This window comes from Anser anser (genome assembly GCF_964211835.1).
Source record: "Anser anser genome assembly, chromosome: 24".
Classification (NCBI taxonomy): Eukaryota; Metazoa; Chordata; class Aves; order Anseriformes; family Anatidae; genus Anser; species Anser anser.
The window spans coordinates 3,859,552-3,877,729 of NC_139745.1; the positions used below are offsets into that span (position 1 = coordinate 3,859,552).

Consider the following 18,178-nt stretch of genomic DNA (forward strand, 5'->3'; position numbering starts at 1 on the left):
GGGGGGGACGTGATGGGGACAGGATGGGGACACAATGGGGAAGTGATGGGAGACACAATGGGGACACGATGGGAGACACGGTGGGGACACAATGTGGGGATACATGGTGGGGACACGATGGGGACGTGATGGGGATGTGATGGGAGACGCGATGGGCACGGAATGGGGACACAGTGGGGACACGATGGGGGGGGTACATGATGGGGACACGATGGGAGACACGACGGGCATGGGATGGGGACACAATTAGGGCACAATGGGGACCCAGCGGTGTCAGGGGTGCAATAAGGACCTGATGGGGACACAGGGGGGCCCCCCAGCACCTCCCCCCCCCGGGAAAAACGCGGCTTCCCTCCACCCCCGCCCTGGCACACATTGCAGCAGCAGCGCAGGGGGGAAGGAACCGTGCCCCCCCCCCCCCCCCCCGGGGCCCCTGCTGCTTCCCCTTTTCCCCCGTGGCCGTTTTGCAACCGGTGCCTGTCGGAGGAGGGGGGGGGCAGCAGGAGGGGGGGGGGCAGCTCCGGGGGGTTCAACCCCATCCCATCCCGTCCCATCCCATCCATCCCACCCCATCCCATCCCGTCCCACCCCATCCCCTCCACCCCACGCCTCGGGGCCGGGCGCGGCTCCCCGCGGCCGCCGTTGACTCAGGGCCGGGCCGGGCGGAGGCGGCTCCCGGTGCCCGGGGCGGGGCGGCTCGGGACGGGGCCCGGGGCGCGGGGCGGAGCGGAGCCGGTGCGGGACAGCGCGGAGCGGAGCCGGACGGGAAGGAGAGCGGGAAGGGCCGGCGGGGTAAGGGACGGCCCCGCTACGGGACAACCCCGGTGCGGGACGCCCCGGTTAGGGACGCCCCGGTTAGGGTCACCCCGGTTAGGGTCACCCCGGTAGGGTCACCCCTGTAGGGTCCCCCCGGTTAAGGTCACCCCCAGTTAGGGTCACCCCCGTAGGGTCACCCCCGTAGGGTCACCCCGGTAAGGGCCACCCCGGTAGAGTCACCCCGGTAGGGCCACCCCGGCACGGGACACCCCGGTTAGGGTCACCCCCGGTAAGGGACACCCCGGTACGGGACACCCCGGTTAGGGACACCCCGGTAAGGGACACCCCCATAGGGTCACCCCGGTAAGTTACACCCCGGGAGGGTCTCCCCTTCGCTCGGTGCCGGTTTCCCCGGCAGGGAGCGGCGCAGCCCGGTGCCGGGTGCGCGTTTTCCCGGTGCAAGGCGCGGGATTTCCCGGTAGGGCGCAGGGCGGCGCGGTGCGGGACGGCCCGGTGGGGAACGGGGCAGCTCGGTGCGGGGTCTGGGGTCCCGGTAGGGTGCGGGCTGGCCCGGTGCAGGGTGCGGGTTTTTCTGGTAGGGTGCAGGCTGGCCCAGTAGGGTGCAGGCTGTCCCAGTAGGGTGCTGGCTGGCCCAGTAGGGTGCAGGCCAGCTCGGTGCAGGGTGAGGGCTCCCCAGTAGGGTGCAGGATGGCCTGGTGCAGGGCGCAGGCTGTACCAGTAGGGAACAGGGAAGCTCGGGGCAGGGTGCACGCTGTAGGTGCTCAGTAGGGTGCCAGCTGTCCCAGTGCAGGGTGCAGGCTGTCCCAGTAAGGAACGGGGCGGCTCGGTGCAGGGTGCAGGCTGTCCCAGTAAGGAACGGGGCGGCTCGGTGCAGGGTGCAGGCTGTCCCAGTAAGGAACAGGACGGCTCAGTGCAGGGTGCAGGCTGTCCCAGTAAGGAACGGGGCAGCTCAGTGCAGGGTGCAGGCTGTCCCAGTGCACGGTACACGCTGTCCCAGTAAGAAACGGGGAAACTCGGTGCAGGGCACACACTGTCCTGGTGCAGGGTGCAGGATGGCCCAGTAGGGTGCCGGACAGCCCAGCGCCGGGCGCAGGACAGCCCGGTGCAGGGCGCACACTATCCCAGTAAGGAACAGGACAGCCCAGTGCAGGGCGCACGCTGTCCCGGTGCTCACCAGGACCCCCCCAAAGGACTGAGCCCCCTGCCCCAGCCATGGAAGCCCCTGGCCCCCCCCCGGCCCCGGCTGCCGGCAGCTGCTGGCAGGACCCGCTGGCGGTGGCGGGCACGGCGGGCCGGCCGGTGTGTGGGGCGCGGCGGCGGGCGCTGAGCGTGGTGTGCGTGCTGGGCCGCGAGCCGGCCGCCTGCCCCGCGCTGCGCTGCCTGCGCGACGCCTGCCGCGAGCTGCGGGCCCGCCTGCACACGCTGCCCTTCGGCACCCTGGCGCTGGGCGACACCGGCACGCTGGACCGCTTCTACAACGCCGGTGAGGATGCCGCCCCGCTCGGTTTTTATCCCCGTCCCTTTCCTCCTGCACTGCTCGCTCGGCCCGGCTGCCTGGGAATATCCCGTCTGCGTCGGGAAGTTTGGGGCTGAGCAATATTTTTTCGCATCTCCGCGGCTCCCAGCGGAGCTGCTTTTGCCGGCCGCTGGCTCAGCTGTTGGCTTTTCTGCCTTCCTCCCGTGTGTTTCCCCGGACGGCTGGGAATTTGCCCAGCTGTCTTCCTCTCGTAGCGCGTGGAACATCAGAAAATGCATTTTTACGGAGCGTTTGCTCAGGGCTCAGCCCGCAGCAAGACCTTGAGCTGCGCCGCACCGGAGCTCAAGGGTGCCCCTCACCGTGGCCTCGGCACAGCCCGGGGGGAGCGCCCAGCTCATGGGGGCTGCGGCCACCCGAGGGGCTCCCCCAGTGCTCCCCAGGCTCGGGCCGAGCCACACGAGCACCGGGGCTCTCCAGGGCTGGCGGCTCCGCTGGCTGCCCGTGCCTCAGTTTCCCCAGCGCTGCTGTGGCGCTGGAGGGGCAGCTGGGTCCCCGCTGTGGCTCTGCGGATTCGGGGGTCACCGTCACCCCGCTGTCCCCTCTGTCCGTCCTGCAGACGTGGCCGTGGTGGAGCTGAGCGACGCCGTCTGCCAGCCCTCGCTCTTCTACCACCTGGGCGTGCGGGAGAGCTTCAACATGCCCCACAACGTGCTGCTGTGCTGCCACAGCGCCCTGCCCGGCCTCCAGGCCCTGCAGGTGAGCGGGGACGGCCCCGGCGGCTGCGGCTCCGGGCTGCAAATGGGCCAGGGGCTGGACCCCCCCCACCCCGTGCCCCCAGGAGGCGAAGCCCCTTCCCAAACTTGGCTGAGTCCCCAGGGTCACATCCAGCTCTGGCAGAGGTTTTCCTGTGCCCAAAGGGGATGAGGAGGGGGTGACCGGGGACCGCAGGGTGGCCCGGAGCAGGATCCCATCCCGATCCTGCTGGGAGCCCCGGGACAGGCGCCTTCCCTGGGAAAATCCAGTTCCTCGGAAGGGAGCAGGGACGGCGGGGAGGTTTCCAGTCGCTCGGAAAAAATGCAGACGGGAGCACATCCAAATGTCACCCTGCCTCTGGGGAGGCCCAGGACACCCCGTTCGGAGCCCCCTTTCCGCACAGTGGGGCGGGAGGAGAAGCCCCATGCCCTGGGGGGGATCCGCAGTCGGCACTGGGGGTCGGGGGCGCCCGATGTCCCTCATGTCCCTCGCCGCAGCTGGGTGCTTGCCAGGTGACGCTGGGCCCTGAGCCTGAAATCAGCTGATTTCTTCTGCGACGGAGCTCATTAAGCCTCTCCTCCCTCCCTCTCTCTCCCCCCAGGAGGACATCTGCCAGAAGAACTCGGTACGGTTTTCCCCGTCCTTGCTGCTGCCGCAGTGCCGGGGGGGTTTGAGCCCCCCCGGCGGTCTCAGAGGGTGGGCACTGCGCAGGGGGAGCGAGGTGTGCCCCTAAATCTGAGTTCTGGGGAGGATTCAGTCGCTCAGAGCGAGCACCGGGAACAGCAGCGTGGGGGAGCGCAGCTGGTTTTGGAAAGAACCGGGGGTGTTCACTCTGGAGCGTAATGATGGCTGTGATAGCATGGCCTGGGTGGCAGGTTTGGGGAGGGGGATCTGACCCAGGAGTGGCACAGCCCCTCACCCCTTCCCCCACCGCCCAGGACCTCTGCGGCACCTACACCTTCATCCCCTACGCCGTGACCGCCCAGAACAAGGTCGTCTGCTGCGACGCCGGGGCCATGAAGTGCCTGACCGAGCTCTTCCAGCCCAGCTTCGGCACTGAGCCCTTCTTCACCCCGCTGGCGGCGCGGCTCGTCAGGCTGCTGGAGGGGGTCCCCACCAACTCCTGGTACGGCCGCCAGCCCCCCCGGGGATGTCCCAGCACCCTCCTTTAAGCCCCGATGCCCGCGTGGGCTGGCAGTGCTCGGAGGGGAATTGCCACCACCCCGAACCGCCCTCGGGGGCAGACCCTCCTGGCTGGCCACGTGTGCCGGGGTCGTGCTCAGCCCCACGTCTCTGTCCTCCCCCCCCAAAAAAAAAAACCGGCAGTGGCTATTTTCGGGAGACGATCCGGCGCGACATCCGCCGGGCGCGGGAGATGTTCCGGGGCGAGCAGCTGAGCCGGGAGCTGGCCCGCATCCAGCAGCGCCTGGACAGCGTGGAGCTGCTCAGCCTGGACATCATCGTCAACCTCCTCCTCTCCTACCGCGACGTGCAGGTGGGGGATTTGGGGCTGGGAGGGGTCCCGGGATGGCATTGGCACCCCTGGGAGCACGCTCTGCAGCCTGCCCTTGCTTGATGGAGCTCGCAAACCCCAAAACTTGGCTGTTTGGGGCGAGCATCACCCCAGGTCCCCCCACGGACCTCCGCAGCTCAGCCCCGCTGCCGTTTCCCCCCCACCCCCCCAGGATTACGACTCCATCATCTCGCTGGTGGAGACCCTGCGGGCCCTGCCGACCTGCGACGTGGCCGAGCAGCCCAACGTCCGCTTCCACTACGCCTTCGCCCTCAGCCGGTGAGAGGCAGCGGGGGGGCGGCAGGCATCCCGCTGTCCCCACGGGGCAGGGGACTTGGGGTCCGTGTTTGTGGGGCCGATCTCCCAGCACCGTCCGCGTGTCCGCAGGCGTAACCGCGCCGGGGACCGGGCGCAGGCTCTCTCGGTGCTGCTGCCCGCGGTGGAGCGCGGGGACGGGGCTGCGCCCGACCTCCTCTGCTTGTGTGGCCGCATCTACAAGGACACGTTCATCAGCTCCAGCTTCACCGACACCAGGGCGAGGGACCGAGCCTTATACTGGTGAGGCTGGGGACAGGGCTGGGGACAGGGCCATCGGCGTGCCCGTGCCTCGATCCTTTGGGGTTTGCACAGGGCTCTGGCAGCGCAGCCCCCACCCTTTAAATCCCCCCAGCCACAACTTAGAGGCTGTGATGCCAACCCCAGCAGGGCTTTTATTTTTACTCCCCTCGCGAATTTTCTTGGCCAGCCCCATTCGGGACCGTTCCCGTGTCACAGGGGCTGGAAGCGGGGGGGGAGGCGCAGTGGCCGTGCTGTCCCCAGGGGACAAACCCTTCCCTCCGCCCAGGTACAGCAAAGCCTTCGAGGTGGAGCCCAGCCTCCACGCGGGCATCAACGCCGCCGTCCTCCTCGTGGCCGCCGGGCACCAGTTCGAAAGCTCCGTGCGGCTCCAGCAGATCGGTGCGTCCCCTCCCGGGGGGCTGGGGATGGGGCCCCTTGGGGCCGGGGGGACCTGCCATCGGGGGTCCCTGACGGGTGGCTCTCCGCACCCAGGCGTGAAGCTGAGCTGCCTGCAGGGCCGCAAGGGCAGCCTGGAGGAGCTGCGGCACTACTGGGACGTGGGCTTCTGCCTGGGGGCCGGCATCTTGGCCAACGACCTGAGCAAAGTCATCCAGGCCTCCGAGAAGCTCTACAAGCTCAACGCGCCCAGCTGGTGAGCGGCTCGGCCGAGCCCCCCCACCCTCCTGGGGCTGGCTCTCCGTTTTGGGGGGGGGGGCATTGGGACATCTCCGTGCCCCGCAGGTACCTGGTGTCCGTCATGGAGACCTTCCTGCTCTACAAGCACTTCCAGAAGAGCCCGCCGGTGCCGTCGGCCCGGCAGGAGCTGGCTGATTTCTGGCTGGCCTTCCTCCTCGCCGCGTGCCAGCCCTTCGTCCCCGCGCCGCGCTGCCCGGTGAGATGGGCCTGCGGGGGACCCCCGGGGGTGGCCACCCCCAGGGGGACGGGCAGGGGGACGCGGGGTGACGCCTGCCTGATGATGTAGGTCCTGGTCCTGGAGCTCGGCAAGGTGCTGTGGCCGGCCCAGCTGGCGGTGCGCAGCGCCACGGAGGAGCATGCCGTGACGCTCGCCCTCGTGCGCCCCACGGAAGAGGTAGGGCTGGGATTTGGGGGGGGGGGTTCGGGGGGGGGGGTCCTGACAGCCCCCTCTCCCCTTCCTCTCCTCCTCCTCCCTGCAGAAAGCGGTGTCCAGCTGGAACTTTGCGGCTGCGGCCATCCGGGGGGTGAGGTGAGTGCGTCCCCAGTCCCCCCCCGCCCGGGGGGCCGCATCCTGACCCCTCTGCTGATGGAGCCGCGGGGGGGGGGGTCCTTTACCCTTCAGCATCTGCAAGTGCGACGAGCGGGGTTGCTTCCTCTACGTGGTGCACGCCGAGGAGGATTTCCAGCTCTATTTCCCCTCCCAGCAGCACTGCCGGTGGTGAGCGGGGGGGGCGCGGGGACCCCGTGGTGCTGGTGAGGTTTGGGGGATCCCAAACATGCTCCCGGGGGATGCACCGGGGGCATGCAATTTCCCCCAGATTTACCTTAATTTTTGGTGGAAAGGGAGTGCTGGGGGGGGGGGGGGGGGAAGGAGACGAGCCAGGGTGGCAAAACCCTTGTGCCGTTGGGGAGAGGGGAAAGGGGGCACGGGGGGGGGTCGGTGGCCACGTCCCCAGCATCCCCGCGGGGACTCAGGACCGTCCCCTCTCCACGGGCAGGTTCTGCGACCGGGTCCAATCCTTCCTCGCCGAGCAGGCGGCGGGCAGCGAGGAGCTGCCCAGCCCCACGCAGCCCATCCTGGAGGTGAGACGGGGTGGGGACACAGCGGGGTGGCACGGGGGGGGGGGAGGGAATGGGGGGCAGGTGACACGGCCGTCACCTCGCCTCCCTCCCCGCAGTACAGCTACGAGTACTCGGAGACGGGCGAGCGGGTGATCCTGGGCAGGGGCACCTACGGCGTCGTCTACGCCGGGCGCTGCCTCTGCACCCAAGTGCGCATCGCCATCAAGGAGATCCCCGAGCGGGACAGCCGGTGGGTGCCGCGGCACCATGCTGGGGGGGGGGACCCCCGTGGGACCCCCGTCACCCCGCTGTGTCCCCGTCCGGGCAGGTTCTCGCAGCCCTTGCACGAGGAGATCGCCTTGCACAAGCGCCTGCGGCACAGGAACATCGTGCGCTACCTGGGCTCCGTCAGCCAGGACGGCTTCATCAAGATCTTCATGGAGGAGGTGCCCGGAGGTGGGCATCGCCGCTGGGGGGCATGCACGGGGGGGGTTTGGGTGTCAGGGAGGGCCCCACGGCCTGAAGGTGGGTGCTGCGCCCTCCCCAGGGAGCCTCTCGTCCCTGCTGTGCTCCAAGTGGGGCCCCCTGAAGGACAACGAGCCCACCATCGTCTTCTACACCCGCCAGATCCTCGACGGGCTCGGCTACCTCCACGACAATCACATCGTGCACCGAGACATCAAGGTGAGGGGCCGGGGTCGTCGCCCCCTGCCTGACCCCCATCCCCAGGGGCCCCTCCGTGCCCAGACCCCCGGGGGGACGCCCGGTGGCCCTGGCTGTTTGAGGTTTCTTTTGCGGTTTTTATTTGTTTTGGGGCGGTTTTATTTATTTTGGGGGGGCTCTTCCCGTGCCAGGGAGACAACGTCCTCATCAACACGTACAGCGGGGTGCTGAAGATCTCCGACTTCGGCACCTCCAAGAGGCTGGCAGGCATCAGCCCCAGCGCTGAGACCTTCACGGGTAGGGGCTGGGGGCCAGGACCCCCCCGTTGGGGTGCGGAGGATGAGGAGATGTTGGGGTCTCGCACCCAGCAATGGGGAAATTGTCCTGGGGCGGTTTGGGTGAGGGACCCGGGCCCCTTTCCTCCCTCCCCACCTTCCCCCCAGGCACTCTGCAGTACATGGCCCCCGAAATCATCGACCAGGGGCCGTGGGGCTATGGGAAGCCGGCGGATATCTGGTCCCTGGGCTGCACCATCATCGAGATGGCCACGGGCAAGCCCCCCTTCTACGAGCTGGGCAGCCCCCAGGCGGCAATGTTCAAGGTACTCACGGCTTGGGCAGGGCATGGGGGGGTCCCCACCTCCGAAAAGCCCCCAGCCAGGGCGGCCGGTCCCTTTGCAGCCCCGCTTGGGCCTCTCCTCCAGGTGGGCATGTTCAAGATGCACCCTGAGGTGCCTGAGTCCATGTCGGACATGGCCAAGAGTTTCATCCTTCGCTGCTTCGAGGCCGACCCGGCCAAGCGGGCCACGGCGGCCGCGTTGCTGCAGGACCCGTTCCTGGCCAGCGCCAGGCGTGCCCGGGGCCAGACGGTGCCTGCAGCAGGGGGTGAGTATGGGGAGGGTCCTGGGGGGGGTCCTGGCCAGAGCTGCCCACCGACCTGCTCCATCTCCATCCTCTCCCTGGCAGATTCCCCCCGCCTGGAGCGCCGGGATGGGGACATGGAGGGCACCGATGGCACCAGGGGACGGTCCTCGGCCAGGCAGGGGGGCACAGTGGGGGGCACGGGGGACAGCCCCCTGCTCCCACACTGCCCCAGTGAGGCAGCCCCCAGCTACAGGTACGTGGGGTTAGGGCATCCCGGGCACCGCGGGGGTGGAGGGACCCCGAGGAGGGGTCTGGATTTCTGCCTCCCGTTGGGTTGTTCCCCCAGTTAACCCAGTTTGAAGAGGGGGGTGGCTCCTGGTCACTTTCAGGGTTTGTCCCCTGTGCCCTCCGGCACTGGGAACGTCGATTTGGGTGGGTTTTGATCCCACACCGTCCCTCGCCAGCACTCCCCAGGGCTCGGCCGGCTCCGACCGCAGCCAGCGCTCGTCCTCGCCGGAGGAGAGCGGCGACCGCTTCGTGCTGCGGCAGGACAGCAAGCGCCGCGCCACGCTGCACCGCATCCTCACCGACGAGGCGCCCGGCATCGCGGCCGCCTTGCAGGAGGGCCAGGTGGGGGCACGACGGGGGGCACCGAGCAGCTGCTGGGGGCTGGCATGGAGGGAGCAGCCCCCCCACCAGCACTTTCTCACCCACCCAGAGCGCGTCGGGCACGCGGCTGGGCTCGGAGCACATCACCCTGCTGCTGGGCTGCCTGCGGAGCTACATCCAGTGCCCCGCACGGCACCAGCTGCGCCGCGACCTCCTGGCGCTGCAGGCGCGGCTGCGGGCGGACGGGCTCAGCCTGCCCCACCTGCGGGCTCCGCTCCTCAACTTCCAGGCGGTGGTGAGTGCCTCGGGTACGGCGTGGTTTGGGGTCAGCGATGGTTTGGGGTCGGCGGTGGTTTGGGGTCGGCGATGGTTTGGGGTTGGCGATGGTTTGGGGTCAGCGATGGTTTGGGGTCGGCGACGGTTTGGTGGCGGTGATGCTCTGGTGGCGGTGATGCCCTGGTGCCAGTGATGCTCCGGCACGGTGACACTGGTGCTGGTGCTGCTCTGGCGTGGTGATGCTTTGGTGTCGGTGACCCTTTGGTGTCGGTGACCCTTTGGTGTCGGTGCTGCTCCGGCCCGGCCCTGCCCCTTCCAGGTGAGACAGGCGCTGCGCCGGCACCACGTCAAACCCCACTGGATGTTTGCGCTGGACGACGCCATCAGCCAGGCGGTGCAGGCGGCTCTCACCGTGCTCGTGAGAGGTGGGTGGCACCCGGGGGTGGCCAGGACTCGGGTTAGGGTGTCACCGCTGTGGCTCGGTGGGTGGCAGCCCCTTGGGGGGGGCTTCATTGACCCCCTCTCAGTGCCCACTCTCTGCCCCCCCAGACCTGGGAATGACGGCCAGCTCGCTGAAGGAGGCTGGCGCCAAGGACACGGGTGACAAGGACGACCCCATGCCGCCGAGGCTCTCCGTCCCCAGCAGCCAGACCCCGGGGGACAGCACCAATTCGGGGCTCAGCACCGGCCCCGGCCCTGGGCAGGGGGGCTCAGCACTGATGGCACAGCTCTGCCGCCTCCGCACGGAGACGGACAGGTAGGGCTTGGCACGTCCCTGTGCCCCCCCAGTGCCACCCCGTGTCCCCCAGGAGCCGGTCTGTGTCCCTGCTCTCCCCCCAGGTTGCTCCGGGAGCTGGCCGAGAAGGAGCAGGAATGGCAGCAGCTGGTGCAGCGGGCACTTCGCTCCGGGGTCGGGGACGCCACGGTCCCCGGCCACCCCCAGCACCGTGGTGAGCACAGCGAGGCCACCACGGGGCAGGGTCCCTTGTCCCCGTCCCCTGAGCCCATCCCCTGGAGCCAGGCCGACCCCCTCCTCCTCGAGTGGCTGCAGCAGCACGGCACGGACCCCGCCACCACGGCCACGGTGAGGCTGTGGGGCGCCATGGGGCCGTGCCCCATGGGCGGTGTGGGGCAGGGCCACCGGGCAATGCCACCTGGCCACCATCTCCCGCAGCTCCTGTCCCACGGCTTCACCCTGCGGGACCTGCTGGGCAGCGCCACCTGCGACGACCTCTTCTACACGGGCATCAGGTACCCCCAGGGGTGGCAGCACTGCAGGGGGACACGGCTCGTCCCTCTTGTCCCCCCTGCCAGCCCCGTGTCCCCCTCCTCGGGCAGGCGCGGGCCGGCGTACCGCCTGTGGGCAGCCGTCCTGGAGCAGCGCCGCGCGCTTGGCAAGGGGGAAGAGGAGCAATCCTTGGCCCCAGGGACGTGAGGTGGCTCTGGGGACACAGCCGCCACCTCACCGCCTCCTGTGCCACCACGGGGACCGGCAGGAAGGACGGCAGCGGAGACATCCAGCACCGTACAGGATGGAGAAGTCGGGCTGCAGCGCTCGGAGCAATAAACACCCACCAGCCGTGCCGTCCGGTGCCACTTCATTGCAGCCAAAAGTGTGGGGGGGGGGCGCAGACCCCAGCCCCTGTGCGGGGACGCTGGGGGGCTCAGTCCTGTCCCCCCCCCTGCCGAAACTGTCCCCGGGGGGGGGGCTACGCGCGGGGGACGAGGTTGGTCCGCAGGGGCAGCAGCGCTTCCACCCAGCAGCCGGGCTGCTGCAGCAGGCGGCCCCACACCGCCCGCTCCTCCGGCGTCGAGTCCATCCAGCCCACGGGCAGCCCGTAGCTGCTCCCTGCGGAGACACGGCCACCGTCACCCCCTCCCTCCCCCCCAAACCAGCCCTCCCAGCACCCCAGGGTGCCCAGGCCCCCCCCCCCCCCCCCCCAGCCTCACCGGTGCCCAGGCTGAGGCGCACGCCGCCCAGCTGCCGCTTGGAGAAAACCTCGTGGTGCCAGAGGGTGAACTCAGCGCACGCCTCGGCCAGGTCCTTGGGCTGGAAGCCGTCGTACACCATGGTGTGGTTGAAGAGGGGGCTGAGGCTCCGCTTCACCACCCGCGTCTTCTGCCGGCTCGCCTTGCTGTCGTCGGGCAGCACGTAGCTGCGGGGAGCGGGGTGAGCGAGCCCGTCCCCATGTCCCCAAGGGGGTCCCTTTGATGCCCCCCCCCTTCCTCTTACCACTGCACGAAGGCGTCCACGGTGCCGCCCTGCAGCGGGACCAGGCCCTGCGCGTCCTTCACCCAGATGTGCAGCTCGCCCGTGGGGGGCAGCCCCGCTCCTAGGGGGTGAGAGGGGTCAGGGTCGGGGCCGTGCCGCCCCATCCCCATGTCCCCATCCCGATGTCCTGTTCGCACCCCCTCGGTGTCACCGCTCACCTTCGGAGCCGGCGGGGATGAATTTCAGCGCCAGGTTGAGGTTGCCTCGGCTGGAGAGACCGTCCGGGGCCACGGGCATCTGGGGTGGGGAGGGAGGAGGGTTATGGGGGGCTGTAGGGGGGGGATTTGGGGTTCAGGGCGGGTGGGGGGGGGGGGGGGCTCACCCGGGGCTGCAGGGTGAACCACTCGGGGCGCGTGTTGGCCCAGTCCCAGGCGCCCAGCGCGATCTCCACCTCGCCCAGGAAGAGGTTCCTGCCCAGGCTGTCGTGGTGCCACACCGACAGGTTCAGCGTCCGGCCCTGCAGGTCCCTCTTCTCCAGCTTGTACTGGCGGGAGGGGGGGGGGGCACGGCAGGGTGAGGGCGCGGGGTCTGCAGGACCCCCCCCCCCGAACCTCCCCCCAGAGAGAACCAGAAAACCTTGAGGGTCTCGTTGAAGATGGGGTCCAAGCTCCGCTTCCGCACCGTGGTCTTGCGCTTGCTGCGGTTGGACTTATCCGGGAGCAGGTAGGTCTTGATGTACCTGCAGCCCGAAAGCAAGGTGCGAGAGGGGTGTGGGGGGGGGGGGGCATAAAAGGGTCCGGAGCCCCCTCCCCGGGTAGCCCCCGCACTCACGGGTCCGACCGCTGCTTCTTGGCCTCGGCCAGCTCGCGGCACCGCACCACGTGGACCTGCAGCTCCTGCGTGGCCGGGTCATAGCGCAGCGAGAACTGGACGCAGCCCCGCACGGGCACCCTGCCCAGCTCCCCGTCGCTGTACAGGCTCATCAGGCTGCCGCTCAGCTGTGGGGCGGGGGGCACAGGATCAGGCCCCGGGGGCACGGAGCACCGATTCCCACCCCCTCGCCCTTCCCCAGCCCCCCCACCCCGTACCGTGGAGGAGCTGAGGCTGGACACGGAGGAGCTGGCGGTCAGCAGGCTGCTGGGGGGCACGTGGCCGTTCTGCGGGGACGCACGGCCCGGTGGGGGGGTCCCCGGATCCTGGAAAGGCAAAACCAAGGGGTCCTGAGCCACTGGGGGGGGTGGTGACCCCCACCAAAACACCTCGGACCCAGTGCAGGGACCCAGGGCACCCAGCTCCCAGCAAGCGCCCAGTGCTTGGGCACAGCTCGGCTGCAGAGGGGACCCAGCAATGGGCTGGCTTTGTGTTCCCCATACACCCCCCCAGCCCCATACAGCTCCCTCCACCCCATACAGCTCCTCCCAAACCCATAGAGCCCCCCCAGCCCCATACAGCCCCCCCCAGCCCCATACAGCCCCCCAGTCCCACAGAGCCCCCCCCCAGCCCCATACAGCCCTCCCCATCCCCTACAGTCCCCCCTACCCCATACAGGCCCCCCCTCCCGGTCCGATACACCTCCCCCAGCCCCATACAACCCCTCCCAGCCCCATACACCTCCCCCAGCCCCATACAACCTTCCCAGCCCCATACAGCCCCCCCCCCAGCCCACCTGCCCAGCCCCCGGGCTGCTGTGTGCAGGATCGGGCTCCTCCTCATCTTCCTCCACGCTGGCCGTGCCGAAGGGGTTCCTGTCCACTCTGTCACCTGCAAGGGCACAGTGGGGGGGGGGGGGGGGTGTCCCCAACACAACAAGGAATGGATATTGGGGGGGGGGGGGGGATCCCTTTTTTCCCCCACCCCAGCAGCACTAAAGCTCTGCCCCACAAGGCCCTCAGTGCCAATTTGGCAGTGGGGGGGTCCCAATCCCCCAGACCCCCCCCACGTTACCTGGCTGTCCCTGGCCTTCCTGCTCCCTCTCCGGGACGTCCACCTGCGGCGTCGGTGACACCGGCGTCCCCTCTGGTGCCGGGGCTGTGGGGCCAGGCTGTTCGGTGGCACGTTGGGGACAGGGTGAGACCGGGTGCACCGGCACCCTCCTGTCCCCTCTGGGTCACAAGGACAGGCCGGGGGGGGGGGCCAGGCCATGCCCCACGCCCCATGCCACGTCCTTTGGCCTCGTCCCCAAGCCCATCACCAGGACATCGGGTCGGGCACCGCGCCGCGCCGGCTCAGCACCGGGCACCCACCTGGGGCTCTGCCTGGGCACCGTCCTCGGAGGGGCTGCGAGGAGAAGCACGAATTAACTTTTCTTGCCGTGACGTCAAGCCCTGGAGCACCCATGGGTGCTGGGCCACCCCTCGTGCCTGCTCTCACCTCTCCTCCGTCACCGCCGGCTCCTCGTCCTCCTTCTCTTCCATCAGCGGCTCGCCGATCACCTCCAGCTCGCCCAAGCTGGGGCCACGCTCCGGGTCCCCCGCTCCTGGGGACAGGGGGGGGCTCAGAGCGCCGTGGTTGTGTCCCCCCCACTATCACACCCCCCCGCACCCCATCCCTGCCTACCCCGCGGCCGCCTCCTGCGGCGGATGGAGGCGCGGACGAGGTCGGAGCCCAGGTGGTGCCGGTGGCGCTGGGCGCGCACGTCGCAGAACCAGTCCCCGGTGAGGGTCCGCAGCCGGGCCGGGTCCGACACCGACTTGCGCAGCTTGCTGGTGGCATCGGCCAAAAAAACATCCCCCCCCGCCCCGGTCACCCCCAGGTGCCACCAGGGTCCCCGTGCCACCGTCCTCTGCCCCATTAACCATCCCAAACAGCCACGGGGCCACCACGGCGGGGACACCACCACCCATCTCCCCCGGGGTTTGGGTCCCCGATGCCCACGTCACCCACTGCGGGGCTTCATCCTGCCCTGGGTAAGGGACCGCGCTGTCCTCAAGGGTGTCTCACCCCTGGGGGGGGGGGTCACCATGGGTGCCACTAAAAGGCAGTGTGGGGGGGGTCTCACCTGATGCGCCCCTCCTCGCGCCGGCGGAGCTGCGAGTCCCGGCGCAGCACCTCGGCGATGGCGCGCCGCTCATCCTCCGTCAGGAAGCTCAGGTCCAGCAGCGCCTCGGCGCCCGGCTCCAGCGCCATGGGTGCTGCGGGCACCCCGGGGTGCGGGGTCAGGCTGGGGGGCGGCGGGGGGCTGCGGGGCCGGGCAGGCAGCGGGCAGGGCTCAGCATGCCGGGGGGGGCTCAGCGGGGCCGGGCGAGGGGCGGCGGGGCAGCGGCGGGGTGGGCAGCGCGCAGCATCCTGACCCTCTGCAGGGAGACGGGGTGGCAGCGTGGCACGCAGGGACCCTGCCCCGTAAGGCACGGAGCACGGCTCCCCCACCCCCAAAAATTTCAAGGGACCCAGGGGGGGACCAGCAAAGGGTGGTGGGGGCAGCCAGCAGCACCGGGGAGCCGCAGGGAAGAATTGCTGCTCCTCCTGCTGCGGCCCCATGCCAGGGCCGGCCCCTGTTTGCCAAGGGCGTTCGCTCGGGGCCGGCTTCTTCCCCTGCCTGCTCCCAGCAGGGCCCCACAGCGGGGCTCCCACGGCACTCAGAGGGTGACACGGCACGGGGACGGGTGACACAAGGGGGCTCGGGAAGCCAGCACCCCCTTGGGTCCGTCCCAGGAGGGCTGAGGACGTGCCCAGCTCATCACACGCCAGCCCCGCGTTGCCTCACCGCCCTCCTTCCTGGCCCGCGGTTGGGAAAGCGCTGCCCGGCACGGGAAGTTGCAGCAATGGTGGGGCAGGATCAGCCCCCCCACCCCCCCCGGCCCCAAAAAACCCACCCCAGAGCCTCACCAGGATGCGAGCACCGGCACGGCCGCACCCCGCAGGCACCCGCTGCCCCCCAGGGGCTCTGGCCCTGTCCCCAGCCCCACGGGTGGCCCTGGTCACCGTGTCCCAGCCCCACAAGTGGCCCTGCCACCCCGCGTGGGTCTCCGGTGTCCCCCAGCAGGGCCAGGAGCCGGGGAGCCCAGGCCGGGACCCAGCACGGTGGTGCTGAGCACCCCGGTGCCGACAAGGAGCCAGGTGCCACCCAGGGACCTGCCACAGCACGCACCAGGCACCGTGACGGCACCGGGGACCCGCAGCACCACCGGGGCGCCCCCCCCCAGCACCCCCCATCCCCACGCTGTCCCAAGGAGGGGGGGGCACCAAACCCACCGGCAGCCTGCGCTGAGCCGAAGCCACCCGGTGCCCCCTCGATGACTCCGAGTGGTGCCGAGGTGCCGGGGACAAGGGGCTGGCACCGGGACGGGGCGATGCTGGGGCCCTTCGCTGCCCCCCCCCCGGCCCCGTATCCTGTTTACATGGGCCCAGCCCGCGGGGGTGTCCTCGTCGTCCCCCCCCCGGAACACAGCAGCACCCAAAATGTCACCGAGGGCTGGCCCACGCGCGCTTGCGGTTTCCTTGCCCCTCGGAGACACCGGGGGGGGGGGTGGCACACGGGGGGGGCAGCAGGAAAAAAAAATAAAAGCCAGCCCCACACCCGCTGGTCTGCAAGGGGGTGCTGGGAACAACCACCCCACACCCCCACCCCCAGACACACACACACAGGGGAGACCAGTTAAACCAGTTAAACCTCCCCAGTAAGCTGCAAGATGGGGGTGCGCAGCCCCCTTTTCCCTTCGCAAGCCGTGACGGACGGGGTGAATGCAAAGGGTCCCCTCCCAAAACGCATCCGAGCCCCCCACCCCCCCCCCCCGGGCTGGCAACCCACCTCCTGGCACCCCCCCCCCCCCCAAACCCCCAGTCCCGCACCCGGGGCCCCGCAGCCCATCGCCGTGGCCTCGGGGCCCGTCCAGCTCAACCCGCACCTGCGGGGCTCCCAGCGGCGCAGGAGAAAAACCACCCAAAAACGGGGGCCCTTGGAGGCCCCCCCCCCATCCCCCAAGAGCAAAATTTGGAGGCTGCATCCCACCCCCATCCCCCACCGAGAGCAGCAGGACCCCAAATCCTACCCCCAGCCCCCCCCCCCCCCCATTTCCCGTGCCGTGGGGCCGGTTAACGGGGTCAGCCCCGCGGCCGCCCTTACCTGCCCAGGGGACTTTGTGGGGCCATGGGCCCCCAGCCGTGCCTCGTCCCCCCCCCAGCCCCCCGCACCCCCACGGGGACCCTCGGCTCCTCGGGTGCCCCCCGCGCCCCGCTGGGTGCTGGAGGCCCTAAAGCTGAGTCAACCGCAGGCGAGAGCAAGGCGCCTCCTCGCCTCGGCGGCACGAAAGCAGGGACTGGAGCCAGCAGCACCCGCCGGACGGGACTGGGCTGCACTGGGTTGAACTGGGCTGAACTGGGAGGCGTCAGGAAGCCGGGGAGAGGGGAAGAGCCCCAAAGCAGGGTGGTGGTGGTTTGGGGGGGGGGGGGGGGGGCAGCACCAGCATCGGGGAGGTTCGGAGGGGATGGGGCAGGAGGACCCGTCCCCACCCGGGGGTGAGAATGGGGAAGGATGCCCCCCCCCCCCCCCGGGGAGCCTTACCTAGGCCCCACCTTGGGCTGTACTGGGGGGAACTGGGAGGAACTGGGGGGACTGGTGTCAGATCCTCCCTCCCCGCAGTGCCCTGCAGCACCCCAAAACCCGGTGTGGGGCAGTTTGGGGTCCCAGGGGCGCTGCAGACCCCCCCCCAAATCCTGTGGGGCTCCCCCCACCCCATGGGCACCCCCAGCCTCCAGCCCCCCTTGGCACACCGCTGATGCTCGGGGCGGGGGGTGGGGATCTCCCCCCCAGGACAAACCCCCCCCCGAGCTCAGCCCCGCGCAGGATCAGGCTGATCACATCTGGCGGCGCCGAACTTATTTTTAGCGTGGTTTCTAAGGAAATGGGGCTTTAGCGACGGCCCTGCCGGCCTGCCTGTGTCTGTCTGTCCGTCTGCCGTCCTCCCCTCGCGGGGTGCTCAGCGCAGACGTCGAGGCTGGGCACCCTCCCCGTGTCCCCGTGTCCCCATGTCCCCCCCCATTGCACAGGATGGTGCTGGGGGTGCTCCGAAAACCCAGCGGGTCCCTGCCACGGCTCGGTGGCGGCAGGGTCGCACGCCCAGGCCACACGCGCGTGTCCCCAAGGGGGGGGGGGGTGTGCTCGGGGCTGGTGGCTCAGCGTCGGGTCCCCCAGCTCAGGACCCTCCCCAGCACCAAACCCTGCTGGGGAAGTGCTGAGGCTGCCCCGGGAAGGGACAGAGCAGGATTTGGGCGCTGATCCTGCAGAGGGAGGGGTGATGAGGGGTGACAAATTTGCTGGGCCTCGGCCGTAGCCTCCCCCCACAGCGTGGCCGGAGGCTGCGTCGGGCTGGTGACACCCGGCAGCTCCCCGGCCACCCCCTGGGGACACTTTTCTTTGCGGAGACCCGGGCAGCATCCGCAGGATCAGACCCTTCTGCCTCCCGAAGCCCTTCCCAAGGGACCAGCACCCACGCGGGTTTTTTTTGCCCTGACGTCCCCACGGCCACCTGCGGAGGGGCTGCGGGGGGGGGGGACACCCAGCACGGGAGCAGCTCCCCTGGGTGCTGGGCGCTGGGTGCTGGGCGCTGGGTGCTGGCAGCAGCCCCGTGGGCACCCAGAACAGGTTTTGCCTCATTTCTGCAGTGCGTGGGCAGGATCCCACCCCGCGCCCAGCCCCGGACCCGTTCCTCGGGTGCGCCGGGTGCGGGCGAGCCCGGTGCTCCCGGGGGGAAACCGAGGCAGGGAGCGGGGGCAGAGCCGGG

General features: G+C 70.1%; 2 protein-coding genes across 5 annotated transcripts; one reads left to right on the top strand and one right to left on the bottom strand.

The window, feature by feature from the left end:
- Nucleotides 1-690: 690 nt before the first annotated feature.
- Nucleotides 691-10,831, top strand: MAP3K6 (mitogen-activated protein kinase kinase kinase 6). 3 transcript variants are annotated; one of them, XM_083810211.1, is made up of 30 exons: nucleotides 693-1,574; nucleotides 1,617-1,700; nucleotides 1,743-2,260; nucleotides 2,871-3,010; nucleotides 3,609-3,632; nucleotides 3,946-4,133; nucleotides 4,334-4,502; nucleotides 4,693-4,799; nucleotides 4,908-5,078; nucleotides 5,365-5,477; nucleotides 5,571-5,730; nucleotides 5,820-5,970; nucleotides 6,061-6,168; nucleotides 6,254-6,303; nucleotides 6,397-6,492; nucleotides 6,773-6,857; nucleotides 6,953-7,086; nucleotides 7,165-7,292; nucleotides 7,384-7,520; nucleotides 7,691-7,796; nucleotides 7,943-8,100; nucleotides 8,203-8,383; nucleotides 8,465-8,615; nucleotides 8,827-8,992; nucleotides 9,081-9,266; nucleotides 9,567-9,672; nucleotides 9,797-10,004; nucleotides 10,088-10,331; nucleotides 10,422-10,498; nucleotides 10,586-10,831. In XM_083810211.1, the coding sequence occupies exons 3-30, from the start codon at nucleotides 1,990-1,992 to the stop codon at nucleotides 10,680-10,682; spliced, it is 3,912 nt and encodes a 1,303-aa protein (XP_083666337.1). In that variant the 5' UTR covers nucleotides 693-1,574; nucleotides 1,617-1,700; nucleotides 1,743-1,989; the 3' UTR covers nucleotides 10,683-10,831. The 3 variants fall into 3 exon arrangements, 2 of the variants coding, with proteins under 2 accessions (XP_083666337.1, XP_083666336.1); XM_083810210.1 differs by lacking the exon at nucleotides 1,617-1,700 and having other exon boundaries at nucleotides 693-1,616; nucleotides 1,701-2,260; XR_014575179.1 differs by lacking the exons at nucleotides 10,088-10,331; nucleotides 10,422-10,498; nucleotides 10,586-10,831 and having other exon boundaries at nucleotides 691-2,260; nucleotides 8,180-8,383; nucleotides 9,797-9,829.
- On the bottom strand, nucleotides 10,829-16,731 carry SYTL1 (synaptotagmin like 1). 2 transcript variants are annotated; one of them, XM_083810212.1, is made up of 15 exons: nucleotides 16,522-16,731; nucleotides 14,458-14,752; nucleotides 14,016-14,161; nucleotides 13,830-13,935; nucleotides 13,703-13,736; nucleotides 13,404-13,500; nucleotides 13,126-13,220; nucleotides 12,548-12,655; nucleotides 12,291-12,457; nucleotides 12,096-12,198; nucleotides 11,842-12,003; nucleotides 11,678-11,756; nucleotides 11,481-11,580; nucleotides 11,198-11,403; nucleotides 10,829-11,096 (listed from the first exon to the last, which is right to left on the bottom strand). In XM_083810212.1, exons 2-15 carry the CDS (start codon nucleotides 14,583-14,585, stop codon nucleotides 10,957-10,959), a joined length of 1,671 nt encoding a protein of 556 aa, XP_083666338.1. In that variant the 5' UTR covers nucleotides 14,586-14,752; nucleotides 16,522-16,731; the 3' UTR covers nucleotides 10,829-10,956. The 2 variants fall into 2 exon arrangements, with proteins under 2 accessions (XP_083666338.1, XP_083666339.1); XM_083810213.1 differs by lacking the exon at nucleotides 16,522-16,731 and adding an exon at nucleotides 15,651-15,675.
- Nucleotides 16,732-18,178: the final 1,447 nt, after the last annotated feature.